The sequence below is a fragment of the Lepisma saccharinum genome, chromosome 28, assembly GCF_977018435.1.
Source record: "Lepisma saccharinum chromosome 28, izLepSacc3.1, whole genome shotgun sequence".
Classification (NCBI taxonomy): domain Eukaryota; kingdom Metazoa; phylum Arthropoda; class Insecta; order Zygentoma; family Lepismatidae; genus Lepisma; species Lepisma saccharinum.
This window is the reverse complement of record NC_139256.1, coordinates 15,709,327-15,724,138: the sequence shown is the minus strand read 5'-3', so window position 1 is coordinate 15,724,138 and position 14,812 is coordinate 15,709,327. Positions and strand designations below refer to the sequence as shown.

General features: G+C 37.5%; 1 protein-coding gene across 3 annotated transcripts in view; it reads left to right on the top strand.

The window, feature by feature from the left end:
- LOC145981023 (uncharacterized) overlaps positions 1–14,812 on the top strand; it is a 105,348-nt gene that overhangs the window by 24,035 nt on the left and 66,501 nt on the right. For all 3 annotated transcript variants that reach the window (XM_083114122.1, XM_083114121.1, XM_083114120.1), the window contains 4 exons: positions 2,575–2,768; positions 5,775–5,896; positions 6,791–6,827; positions 9,259–11,748. In XM_083114122.1, the coding sequence (XP_082970248.1) occupies positions 2,575–2,768; positions 5,775–5,896; positions 6,791–6,827; positions 9,259–11,748 (2,843 nt within the window). The remainder of the gene's footprint in view (positions 1–2,574; positions 2,769–5,774; positions 5,897–6,790; positions 6,828–9,258; positions 11,749–14,812) is intronic.

The following is a 14,812-nucleotide window of genomic DNA, read 5'->3' as shown; positions in this document are numbered from 1 at the left end:
TCCCTACTAACAGGCTTGCCAACTTATCTGGATGAATACCTTAGTAGCTTTTTTTTTTTAAAGTATGAGTGTGGGGACTTCTCAAACGCTCTGTAGAACTGAGCCGATACCATTTGAACTGAAGCTGATACTCTTCCTCTTGATTCCGATTGAGATTCATAATTGAACACTAACAATTTTAGGTTGTCCAGAATATTTATACAAGTTAATATGCAAGTGTTCCGCTAAGTCTGTAGCATATGAATCTACCAGGGTTTATGCTTTAAAATATTCATAAGTTTAGATATACAATAATCAAAATATATTTCATAGCTGTCAGTTTATCATATATTACATTTTGCAGACAATGCTGGTGCAAAGTAAATTGCAACTTTTTGCATATTTATGATATTTTTACTTTGTGAAAGTGTCGAACCACCCTGTGACTCCACAAACCGAGACTAAGGAAAAATATCAGCCAGTATCAGTTATTAAATCAAAGCTCATCCAAAGTGAAACCAATGGTATCAAAGACTATTGGTTCAGTTTTAATCATTATTTGTATCTTTCCTCAATTTTGTTACTATTTTTATACCGTCTAGTAACAATATAAAAATATGATTTCAAATAAAATAATTGGCAACTATAAAATATTATGTTTCGTCACATATAAGCAATCTGCTGCCTTCTATACACCAGGAGCGGAGCAGTATGAGAATTTTGCTGATATTCCACTGATCTGATGTAATAACTGTTAACCTAAAGCTTTGAACGCCATCATGCAACAGCATCTGAAACCCAGAGCCTGCCTACCTGCTGTTTCATTGGTTGAATCCCATAACTGGATCGAAGACTGCAGCCTTCTACTTCTTGTTTTAAAGTAGTTCCCCAGTTGTCATCGTGATGCTTGACAACACAGAACTTTCTGGACTCCCAACGGAATTGAACCCAGCACCACTTTCACCAAAGGAAAGAACATAAAGTTTTTGCTATGTGGAAGCTATATTTGTTAAACTGACAAATTTAGATTAAAACAAGAACTCTTATACACAGTGTATAAAGACTGTCTTTTTATTTTGTATACATATTTCTTTTATCCTTCGTTCTAATCATATTTGGTCTAGGAATTAATTCGTGCGCCTGGACAAGAGATGGCGTAACGAGCATATCGTCCCACAGTTCCGTGTAGCCACACATGCATTGAAAACTCCTGTCAGCGCACATCGTTCATAGTATAGGGCAGTTGATTGACGCGTCAACAACAGCATTTTGTAGTCAACTGAACATGGCGCAGTTCGTGCCAGATAGTTAAAGTGTTTTTGCGGGGTGTTCTGCTTCATTACTTTAACATGCAGAAAAGTGCTACCGAAAGTCATCGTATTTTGGTGGAAGTGTATGCGCTAGCTGAGCGAACGTGTCAGAAGTGGTTTGCACGGTTTAGAAGTGGTGATTTCGGGCTGGAAGACCAAGAGCGACCTGGACAGCCAAAAAAATTTGAAGACGAAGAATTGAGAGCATTGCTCGATCAGGATTCGTGTCAAACGCAGGAAGAACTTGCAGAAGCATTAGGCGTTGATCAAACAACAGTTTCCAAACGCCTCAAAGCCATGGGAATGATTCAAAAGATGTCACATTGCGTTCCACATGAATTGAAAGACAGAGACGTTGAAAGATGAAAACCCATTTGTGAATTGCTGCTTCAAAGACAGAAAAGAAAGGGGTTTTTGCATCGCATTGTTACTGGCGATGAGAAGTGGATCCATTACGAGAACCCGAAACGAAAAAAGGCCTGGGTGAAGCCAGGTGAACCAGGTCCATCACAACCGAAACGAGATATTCACTGTGCAAAGGTTATGCTGTGCATATGGTGGGATATGAAAGGTGTGGTGTACTATGAGCTGCTTCAACCGGGTGAAACTATTAATGGAGAATGTTATCGACAACAATTAATGCGTTTGAAGCAAGCTCTGGCCAGGAAATGACCAGAATGGGAGAACAGACATGATAAACTTATTTTTCAACATGATAACGCTCGCCCACATGTCGCAAAACCGGTCAAAACCTATTTAGAAAATGTCGGAAGGGAAGTTTTACCCCACCCGCCGTATTCACCAGACGTTGCTCCTTCGGACTACTACTTGTTCGATTGCATGAATAACGATTTGATTGGACAGCGGTTCACTTCTTCAGAAGATATCGAAAAATGGGTCTCTGACTGGATCGCTTCAAAGGATGAGGACTTCTTTTGCCACGGAATCCGTAACTTGCCTGACAGATGGGCGAAAGTGGTGGCTCGCGATGGACAATATTTTTCTTAAGGTATTTTTGTATTTTGTGTTTGAACTACAGCTTCAATGTGTGCGTAACAACCACATGAATTAATTCCTAGACCAAATATCATATTCTTTATTTGTGATAATGTCAATTTTATGCACAACTACTATTAAATATTCTTACATCACATCTTGCCATCTTCGACTTTTTATTATTGCTCTTACTAATTGTGCATTTAATATGTTGTTGGGCAGTTGAAGATCTGTTGTTTTTTCCCAACAAATGTAACTATTTGATGTTTTTACTTATTTTGTTTTACAGAGTTGAGTGACTACGACTTTTGTCTTGTTTACGAAAGGACTGTATTTAAAATTATAGTTGAGGCAATTGAAAAGAGTTCACTCAAAGTGGAGGTTCTAGACTTACATAAGAACAGCATCAGAAATTTGGAATTTTTAACTGTAGGCTTGTTACCTCTACAGCAACTCAGAAGAATAGACATATCACAAAATGAAGTAAGTGTACTCTGCATTTAGTAATATATTATGAAACAGATTAATCAGTAATATGAAACAATCAAGACGTATGGCATTTTATTGGTTATTTATTGGTTATACATCAGTATCTGCTCAGCCCTAATTATCTACTAATAATATTGTTTTTTCAGTAAATATACTTTCCGAGATATTCTTCAGCAGCCCTATATACAGGGTGTAACATAAATATATGTCAATACTTGGAGAACATATTCCTCACATGGAGATGATGAAATAATGTTGGAAATGTGTCATTGACGTGTTAGAGCTCATTTTCGAAAACGCTGCACACTGTGTATGAGGCGAAAGCGGTGTAGTGTGGAATGTCAAAAAAGCTGTCAGATGCTACATAACCCACATCTGAACTGGCAGGAAACATGATGGGAGACATTGGCGTTGACCCTGGGTGAAATGGGGGGGGTGTGTTCGAGAAACACATCGTAGTCGGGAAATGCTTTATTGACACGTTACAGTTCGTATGCTGCTACATCACACAACACCCCATACCAGAACACGCAGTCCGCATGTAATGTAGTAGACGTTCTGGTGAACCCCCCGGATGAACGTACGGAGGAGGGAAAGGTACAAGTGTCATTTCTGCGGTTTACCACAAGTGGCATCCCGTGCACACAGGAAGACGTAGTGAGCTTGCCATGCGAATTACGTCGATGCTTGCCGGACCAGCATCGAGGAAGTAATGTCAGTTGTTGTGTGTTCATCAAGGACGTGGGTGCAGGTACAGTCAAATGTACAGACATTCAAATGCAAAATTGGCAGATGCCCATTTCATGTATGGGTTAGCAGGTGGCAATAGTAGTCGCGCTCAGCGTTTGTACCGCGAGAGATATCCAGAACAACAGTGCCCAGACAGGAGAATGCTTCAGGCAATACATCGTCGTCTGAGGTAACAAGGAACATTCACGCCTACCACACGTGACAGGGGGAGGCCGAGAAGGATGAGGACACCACAACCAGTGGAGGCGATCCTGCATGCCATTGAAGGCGAACAGAGTGTCAGCACAAGACAATTAGCAGCCAGACGAAATGTGGACCACATGACTATCTGGAGAGAGTTGCGTGACAACAGGTTGTACCTGTACCATTTACAACCCGTCTTCAGCCGGTTTCTCAGCACAAATAGTGTTCTGTGAATGGTTTCGCCAGCAATGTGCAAACCCTGACTTTAGTGCAACTGTGCTGTTTTCCAATGAGGCCTCCTTCCAACGTGACCAGATTGTGAATTTCCACAATCGGCGTGTATGGGCAGATGCAAATTTGCACACGATTGTGCAATTACGTCATCAATACCGTTGTGCCGTCAATGTGTGGGCTGGCATTGTGGGTGATTGCTTGGTGGGGCCCTATGTGCTCCCCCCCTTTAGGCTTAACAGACGGACATACAAAGCGTTCTTACGGGACACCTTACCTGTGTAATGTAATGGCATACAAACTGTAACGTGTCAATAAAGTGTTTCCTGACTACGAAACATGTGTTTCTCAAACCCCCCGCCCCCTTAATTACACCTGGGGTCAATGCCAATGTCTCCCACCATGTTTCCTGCCAGTTCAGTTGTGGGGTGTGTGGCATCTGACAGCTTTTTCGACATACCACACTACAGCACTTTTGCCTCATACACAGTGTGCAGCGTTTTCGAAAATGTGCTCTAACACGTCAATGACGCATTTCCGGACCCATGTTCATATAACATTGTTTCATCGTCTCCATGTAAGGAAAATATGTCCCCCAAGTATTGACATATATTTATGTTACACTCTGTATATATATTAAAAGGTTCTAAACCTCGCCGTCTTAATTCAACCAGATTTATATTGAAATTATAAGTGCTCAGCAATAGTACCAAGTCTTTCTTAACATGTCGAGTAATGGAGAAGTGTGGTAGCAAATTAATATACTGAATGGAAGTACAGTATAACCTCGTTAATGCAGACAGGCAAAGGCAAAAAAAGAATGCAAGGTTTTTAATGTGGCTAGAAGTCAAGAAGAGAACTTCCCAAAGAAAAGGCAGTCAACCACTGATGAAATTCTGTTTCCCGCAGACTTTGTACTGTACTGTATAGTGTATTTAGGCCTATGCCCTTTAAATACACCATAATAAACATGATTTGTTGCTGTAAACTGAGTTTTAATGCACTTTCTACTGTTCTTTTAAGTTATTTCAGTGAATCTGGACTTTCGTTAAACCGGTCAACTTATCCCTCCATTAATTTCGATTAACGAGATTTTACTGTACTCACTTCTCTTTTGGGTGAGGGGGGAGAGGTAATGTACAGTGTGGTAGTAGGCACCAAAATTAATAGAACACAAAAAAAATCAGTTTCATAGAAAAATGAGTACTTGTTTGCAATGCATTAAGTCTTTTTGTTGTTGTACTTTTGCTATTTTATGTTGGTTTTACGCTCAGTTGAGATGAGTGGATCTATGATGAAATTGATGAAGGGACACCCATCGTAGGGCTTGAACCCAGTACCTAGGGTTGCAAGGTCAAGGTCGCCCTTGACCTTAGTGGTCAAGCATAAATATTTTATCAATACCAATACAATTCAACATGTAATGTGCTCACAGAATCAATAAAAATGCTTCAATAATCCAATAAAAATTTGCAAAAATATTTTCTCTCTAACCAGATGGTTCTGGTTAATTACAATGTTAATGAATTTTACTTCTAAGTTCACATGTTCAGTAATGAAGTGATAGAATTGTGTTTGTAACTTGAAGCTATTTATAGAAATAACAGTTACTGGCTACAATGACTATCAGTGAACTAATGTTCTTACATTCGTACACTTCTTTGTTTCAGTAACATGACTTTACCTTGCAGTTCTAACACTTCTAAAACTTTCTGTAATTTTTGATGAGACAAAATAAGTAATGTGGAAGCTAAAAAGTGCTTGATAAGTCTTTTTTTTCGTCTCTATCAAAGAAAGCTTTTACTGACTACTGCTTCTCTTAAAATATGTTTGTAGATAAGAGATGTTGCCCAGCTACACTGCTTAGGAGCTTTCCCATTGCTAAAAGAGATAAATCTGGACAAGAACCCAGTAAAAGAAATTGTTGTGAGGATGAAGACACTTAGCTTTTACTATAGGTAAGAATACTGCATTGCCATTGCTCTTTTCCACTTTAAGAAAGATTGTAAGGTACACTTAGGAGTTAAGCTAATACCTATGCCGATCGATCAGTAACAGCATCATTACAGGGTGCATCATGGGAAGCGAACGGTTTCAAAATATATAGAACACCAGTAATATGTAGTGAACATTTTATATACCACAATGAAATGATACAGTATCACATGCCATTTGAGGCAGATTATGCATGGAAAATAATGTCATTTGAGTAAAGACCGTTTTGGCGAATGCAAGTGTTGAGTTGATACTTGAACTGCTCTTCTACTTTCTCCAACAGTCCTGCTTGCTGATGAATGGCATCCTTAAGTTCATCTAATTCTGAAAGATCTGCTGTGTTTCAATAATCGACTCACCACCTTTCACGAAGCTGTCGCATACGAACACACAATGCTGTACTGTCTACGGTGCCATGACTGCAACTGACATTGCACGTACTGCCATGCTGAGCTGAGCGTAGATGAACAGAAAATGGCATGGCCGATCAAGTTCCGTGCCATCGTACTTCATCCTACTCCTTTCCCTGCTTCGAATTCTCCATTTGAAAACCGTCCATTTCCCATGATGCACCCTGCATAAGCATGACGAAACTCTCATGCAGACAGCAAGAACCACAATGGTGGCATTTGTTGATGGAAGGATTCACTCTGAAAGATCTATAATTTACATCCAAGTCAAATAAAAGTTGTTCAGTTGGGAAGGGGTGTTTTGAAGAGACTTTGCATAGTGGTGCATAGTGGATATGATGGTTGTGAAACTATCAAACTGAATTTTGAGATTAAATGATATCTGTTTTAACATTCAGTTAAAATACTAACTTTTGTGTGTGATATTCTTTTTTTTTTCAATCTTAGGTTGGTCCAGTACTGTGTACCTCCTGTGGAGTCTGTGGTGAGTAAACAGTTCATGGAATTGTGTCTTAGGTATTAAGTTGGAAATTACATAAAACTAAAGGGGTGAAAATATAGGGTAAATTCGCAAGCAATAAGACAATAAAGTCTGTCATTCTTTCAGAGACATCTCATCTCTGTTACCTCAGTTTTTGGCCTCTCATTCCAATTCAAGACACTACCGAATTTCATATTGGTTTATTAGAAAAACTTGACTTATTTTAACAAGCTCATTAAGTGTACAAATGTATTATTTCAAACTAAATTAGCTATTAGTAGGGATGTGCCGAAGCCGATTATGAGATGTATGAAAATCGGCAGAAATTGACATATCGGCATCGGTATCGGAATCAACAAAAATCCAATATTTAAACCAGTACAGATTATACTAGAGTTTTACCTTCTAGTAAGTTTTATATTCTAGTTTTGTTAGATTGATTGAAAATTTGGTTATGATTCATCATTATTGTAGAGTCTTTGTAATAACATTTTTACAAACACTCATTCAGAGGATGAACCTAACTATAAATCGGAAATAAAACAGTACATTGCTGAACCAGGATCTGCTGTTGTATTGGAAATTCAAAAATGAGTATTCAAACCTGAAGCAAGTGCTGAGAAAATACCTGAGCATACCTGCTGCATCAGTATTCAGTGATTGAGTGTTCAGTGCTGCTGAACAGATTTGCGATAAGAAGAAGTAGGTTACTTCCTGAAGTGCTTCCAACTCTTGTATTTCTGAAGTTGAATCTGGCAGAACAGGAATTCATTTTGCATTTCAAAGAAATGCTTGTGTACTAATGTTAAATCTCTAGGTTCACATAACCTTTTGTAGATAATATATATGTATATACATATGATATGCAATAGAAATGTACATACCAAATTTATTTTTGTCATGCAGAAAATAACATCCTATTTCTGTTTAATAATCTTATGTATCGGAATCGGTTAAATATCGGCATCGGTTCCAAAAATTATCGGTGAGTACATCGGCATTGGCAAATTTTCAGCTTCGTCACATCCCTAGCTATTAGAATAGTTTACTGGCATACAGAGGATTAATATTAATTTACTGAGAAGTTAGTTAAAATTTTACAATCTAATATGCAGTGCAACCTTAATTTTACATTCTTGCATTTTGTGTGTTCCTGCTTAATACATTCAATGATCCAGGTTACAGCAAGGGACAGTGTTAAATAATACAACATTACCGATCTTTTGTTTGCCAGAACTCCTGTTTTCCACTTCATATGTTCTCCCAAGCTATGTGGATATCATAGGCTGTTCTGTTGGCCACAGACTTCTCCCACTCTTTCCTCCTCTTTGCATTTGCAGCAGTTTCATTCATCAAGTAATTCAGCAGGCAGGCTTCTCAAGTGAGGAGGGCTAAGAGACATGGATGGGCCAAAAGGCAGGGGGGGGGGGGGGTTGAATTTGTCACATCTCCCCCGATGATATTGAGTAAATGAAGGAGTTTCTTAGATCCCTTTCAAGTTGAAGCAATCGAGCCTTCTGTTTATGATCAGTGAACAAGTGTATTGTGAGACAGTACACTTACCTGGTGACGTGATTTGAACAAGTGTTCTCTGGATACCAGCCAGTTTAAATCGACGTTAGCAGCCAACTTTTCAAGCACGTTACTCAAATCATCAGGGATTTTAGAATTGAACACCAATATAAGTCTAAATATGTGGACAGAGTTTAGATGATCTGGATCCTGGTGTTTGGTGGTTTTGGTGCCTGGAAATAAAAATCCTGTGACCCTTGGAAATACAGTATTCTTCTAGTCCTGATTTTTCAGGCTCAAACAGTCTAATGTAGGTTTGATGTTCATTTCATCTCCTATTTGTATTATATATGGTATTCCACATCACAGGGTATGTGGTATAATCCTGGAATATGGAGTTCTCAGAATACAAGGGTACTGTTGCTAAATACTGCTTTTCCTAGGATTTAAACACAATCTGGGAAAGTGGTTGTATTTGTTCGGCTTTCGCCTTTCCCCTTCCCCATAAAAATACACTTGAGAAATTGACTGTCATTCTATGCCCCTATCAAGGAGTGAAGGATATTGATTTTTCACTGCATGGACTCCTGAAAAACATAAAATTGGTGTTACACTATGTGTAAATAGCATGTTATTAGTGCAAAATTTTTAATTTTATAATTTTTATGAATGTAAAGATATAATTCACATCCCATAAATTTGTAAAGAAAATGTCCAAATTTGCCGTTCTTTTGCAGATCAAAACTAATTGACGCTACCTAATTACATGGCTTCATTAAGGAGATTAATTAACCATTCATGATCTTTGAGGAACATTTGCAATTTTATATCAAATCAGTAGATTATCTGTTGTTGGAAAATTTTATGTCAGTACCAAATTTATTTCATGTTGGTTCATCCATATCTTTTCTTTGTTTTCTAGGATGGCATCCAGATTGAAACTAGTGAAGCACGCAACCCAGACAAAGCAATGATTCAAACAGATGAAAGAACAAAAAAATCCTCATCAAACAATGTTACCTCAGATCCTGCAGTAAAGATCTACGCTACACCAACTTCAAAGCAGAACTTCCTTGGCACGAAAGAGAACAAAGTCATGTTGTTCACTAACAAATTTCTGAAACATTATTTTTCATTATATGATTCTGCTGATAGATCTGTATTGAAGAGTCTGTACCATCAAGATGCTTTATTTTCTCTCAATGTTCAAAGGGAAGAGGGATGCCCAGAAAGGACCCAGAGTGTCTTAGGTCACATAAATAGTAAGAAAAAGAAAAAGCTGCTCTTTAAGGGAGATACAGAAATTGTTTGTTATCTAAAAGGTTTCCCTGAAACCCAGCATGACAGGAGATCTTTCAATGTTGACGTAATGAATTTCACACGTTCACTGGTCGTCCTGACCGTCAGTGGTATTTTTCACGAAAAAACTGATAATAAGATGAATCTTAGATCATTCAATAAGGTGCTTGTTATCCTTCCAAGTAAAGATTCATACCAGATTGTAAATGAAGAACTGTTTCTGGGCACTACAACGGAGGAGCAATGTAAACATTATAAGGTTCTTAAGGGCCTTGCCACGGTCAGTACAACTGATCCAAATCTTTCATCAGCAGGAGCTACAAAGAATGAACCATTGGGGGGAAGTGGTTCAGCAAACAAAGCTGATGTGAAAATCAAATGTGTGTCAAGCGACGCTCATATGACTCAAGGCGAAACAAAGGAAAACACACTCCCATCCTCCAAGCAGTCGTTCCTTGGTGTAAATGAAAAGAAAGTCCGGAAATTTGTGAAACGTTTTCTGCAACAGTACTTCACCTTGTTTGACTCAGCTGATCGATCAGCTTTGAACAGGCTGTACCATCAGAAAGCTCTTTTCTCTCTACGTAGTGTCGGGCTAAACAACTATCCAGAAAAGACTCCGAACATTTTGGTTCTAAATGATTCCAGCAAAAAGAATGATCTCAGCAAGGAAAATTCAGAACTAGATTTATTCTTCAAGTCTTTTCCAAGAACAGAACATGAGAGAAAATCATTCAGTGTTGACTTAATGAATTTTACATCCTCTCTAGTAGTGATGTCCATTAGTGGTGTTTATCGGGAACCAACAAAGAACTTGAAGGTAGCACCAATCAGGTCATTTAGTAGGGTGTTTGTGATGGTGCCAAACAAGGACTCATTCAAGATTGTAAACGAACAGTTGTTTGTAAGTGCTGCAACAGAGCAACAGCTTAACACGTGTAAAAAATTAATGTCGTCCACTCTGCCAAGTAACATGAAAACTATCGGCTCTTCTGCTGAAACTGTGAAAACTGAAGAAGCAATGAAGCAGGTTAAAGCCGAATCAGCATTGAAGACCCAGGATGTGTCTAGTGATAATAGCATGAGAAAAATGTTGAATGGTGAAACGAAGACATATACTTTGCAACCTTCCAAGCAGAGGTTTTTAGGGAAAGGCTCACACAACACTGAAGAATTTGTGAACAAATTTCTGGATCGTTACTTTTCTATATTTGACTTGTCAGATAGATCTAAACTGAAAGACTTGTACCATGAAGATGCCCTTTTTTCTATGAGTAGTACAAGGATAAAAATATATTCTGACAAGAACCGAAATATTTTAGTTGAAAAAGGTTCAATGAATGTGGAGAGGATGCTTTTGAAAAAGGCTTCAGAAATTGTTACATACCTAAAAAATCTCCCTGAAACTGAACATGAGAGAAAAGCATTCAGTATTGATGTATTGAATTTTACTCCATCCTTAATAGTCTTGTCTTTCAGTGGTATTTTCCAAGAAGTAGCAGAAGATTTGAACGCTACAACAAGGTCGTTCAATAGAGCCATTGTAATCCTCCCTAAGGATGATTCGTATAGAATTGTAAATGAAATGCTGTTCGTAACAGATGCAACAGCGGAACAGATTGAGTATTGTTTCCAACGTGCCAATAAGACAGAAGTTCCTACATCCAAATCTACAAAGGGTGAAGAATCCATAACAGGCATAGTGAAGACTGAAATCAAATTCCCATCTGCTGATAAAACTGTAGAAGGAATTAAACAGCCTAAGTCTGGGACTGTCACCGTGCCATCATCCAAAAAGAATTTCTTCGGAATCGCCGAAGACAGAGTTCGACTCTTTGTGGAATCCTTTGTGGATCACTACTTCTCCATATTTGATTCACCAGACAGGTCCGAACTGGTTGATTTGTATCATGAGGAAGCTTTCTTTTCTGTGAGTGGTGCTAGGCTTAGTAAATTTGCTCTAAAAAACCGGAACATTTTACTTCAAATAAACTCAAATATCCGTAGTGAGCTGCTGTGCAGGGGAAATTTGGAGATAGTTAAGTACCTGAAATGTCTTCCTAGAACTGAGCATGAAAGGAGATCATTCAATGTGGACCTGATGAACTTTACAGTGAGTATTAAGTATAACTCCAACTGTGTGTTTTATGGTTAATTATAATTTGACACCTGAGTAACAAATTTTGACACAATTTGGCATCAACTCTGTAACTTGAAGCATTCACATATTCATGGTAGGGCTGAGTCAGTCCCAAGTCAGTACTGATATTGATGTATCAGTACTACAGGGTGAGTCATAAGTATGGCTACACATTTGAAGTAAATGTAGTGTGTTACTGTATAATTTAGAGGGAAGTTGTGAATGGTATATAAAACATTTCAGATAAGACTCACGCACCCGAGCATACATCATTAGCCAAGATGGCGCTAAACATGCAGCAACAAGTTACATTTGCAGCGTGGACAATTCCATGCCAGAATGATCATGAGACGTGATTTTAACATAACATTGTTGCCGTCGACTGTGGGAAAGTGGAGAAACCGACTGCTTATATCAAATTCTTGTTTAGTTTAAGTTCATTGCTGTGCATACAGCCCTCACGATCATTCTGGTGTGCAATTGCCCACGCTGCAACTGTAACTTGCTGCTGAATGTTCAGCACCATTTTGACTAATGACATAAGCTTGGATGCATGACTTTTATCTGAAATGAAAACATGAAGTTTTAAGTTTAATATACCATTTCCCATGTCCCTCTACAATGTACAGTAACACACTACATTACTTCAAATGTGTAGCCATATTTATGAGTCACCCTGTAGTTGTGTTGGTATGAGAGAGTGTTGATTCAAATTTAATTATCCAGTAACAGCCTGTACCCAGAGATCTCGCAGAGTCTGCAAATGCCACAAACGCATGATACGTTTCGCTATTAGGCAGGGTATTCAGTGGTTGTATTATATTTAATAATAATAACAATAATGCTCTGCAGTGAACTCACTGAAGTACTCCTCTCGGGTACAGGGATAGTGTTAGGCAAGGACAATATTTCACAGCACAGAGAAATAAAACACACAACTAGCGTAGATGAAAAGCGAAAGAGTTTATTATTCATTTATTACAGCTGGGATGCAGATACATATACAAATCAAACGAATGTAAGGATTTTGACTTATCGGTGTCTTGTCTCAACTATAACACACAACCTCTATGTGTGACTATCGGCGTACCTTTGGTCGTATAGGCCTAGCTTCAACCCCGAGCAACCACACCAAGATGATGTACAACACCGAGCAGTTCTTGTGTGTTTGAATTCTGTTGACCTGCGGTGCATGGCATTTCTCCTGTGAAATCCTCACTTTTATATATTTTTTCAAGATCAAAGATCAAACACAGATTAATCACTTTCTAATTTCGAAAACATGATACAAAGGAAAGTGACACCTACATAAGTTTCCATCGAAAATCCACACAAAGCATTTCACAATATTGATATATATACACAGAATTATACAAAAATAGACTTGTACAATACAATAAATATTAAACTAGAGGTACACATGAAAAATAAGGCACAATTTACATACAATAACACAAAAATTACACTTTCTCACACCAAAAGGGTATACCAGTCACATATTTTCAAGTGGTGATGTCACATAAAAATATGGATTATATCATGCACAACTTATCAATAGAGACACATATTTTTGGTAAATAAAAAAGCAAAATTTCGGTACAAAAACCGAGTCAATTTCAGGTTCAAAAGCGGTAAATAAAATAAAATTTCGGTGTTATAGCGTTGAAAAATTGGATGAAAAGTGATATATAAAAATACATTTTGGTTTTAAAATTGTGAATATACTAAATTTGATTTAAAAACTACACTTATTTCACTGAATTAACATTTCACTTCTAATAGCACATTTATGTAGTTATCAGAGTATTAAGTTTAGTTCTGTGGAAAGGTGTCCATTTTTGCTTCTGATATTAACAGCAGAATTAATCAATTTTCCGGGAATTGCATAACTCACAGGATAATTCAGACCTCAGAAGGTGTCGCATCGGTGAATAAACCCTAAATTTCATGTTTAAGAGTTAATTTCGCTTTTTGCAGTTCATTTTGCATTATTTCGTGACAAAACATGGTCACAAAATGCATCTCACACCTTTCGAAAACATTAAAAATTAACACTACAATGTGTTTTTTCACATTTCGTTTTTTCGTCAAAAACGAAATATGCATGCCCCTACTTATCAATTATGCACCACAATTGTGTAAAAAGGGGGGGGGTATGTTGTGATTGAATGATAGCTACTTTAATAAATATTGAATACGTTAAAACAAAAGTGTTTTAGTAGGATATACATGGAATGCTTATACATTAATGTTTATAAATATTCTGGACAACTTTAAATTGTTACAGTGTTGAAATATTGGTTTTTGGTATCAATGGGAATTGCTAAGTGTAATGTTAGTGGTTTTGATTTTGGTTCAAAGTGGTAATGGTTCAGACTCAATTTAATGTAATGGTACCTTAACGTGTTGAAATGTATTCATCTTTATCTAAATTTTGCCCAATACAACATCTTGTATTGAGCATTTGCCATTGTTTCACACTTCCATGTGAGCATTACTATTCATCATATAAGACAAGGATGTGTGGAATAATCACAAAGGAAATTATTAATTTGTATTGTAAAAGAAGTTTGAGTTCTTTTATGGTTCATGTTTTTTTAACTAGATGTAATGATTTTTTTTTAAAAAAATTAACTACTGTAAAAATTTAATAATTTAAAGAAAAAAAATGCCGCAATTCTGCATTTAGTCTCGGATATATGAGGAAACTTAAGAGTAGAATTGTTTGCCAAAGTTTGTTTAACCCCTTCTCTGTGTAATTTTCTGGCAAAATGCTTTCCCTTCTGTGTATCGGGGATAATTCGGGAAATTTCCCTCTGAAAAATTCCTTTTTGTAACTTTGGGGCCCTCTGGACCGGCCCTGGTTATAGGTACCCAATTATAATCTACCTTGAAAAATACTATGGTCTATGTGTAATGTGTCTGCCAAGTTTCATTGCAATATCTTCAATAGGTATGAGGGAAAAAATATTTCGCAATCCTGTTTGACAATACTATTAGCAACTTACAAACTCAAAAACCAACAATAAATCACCAA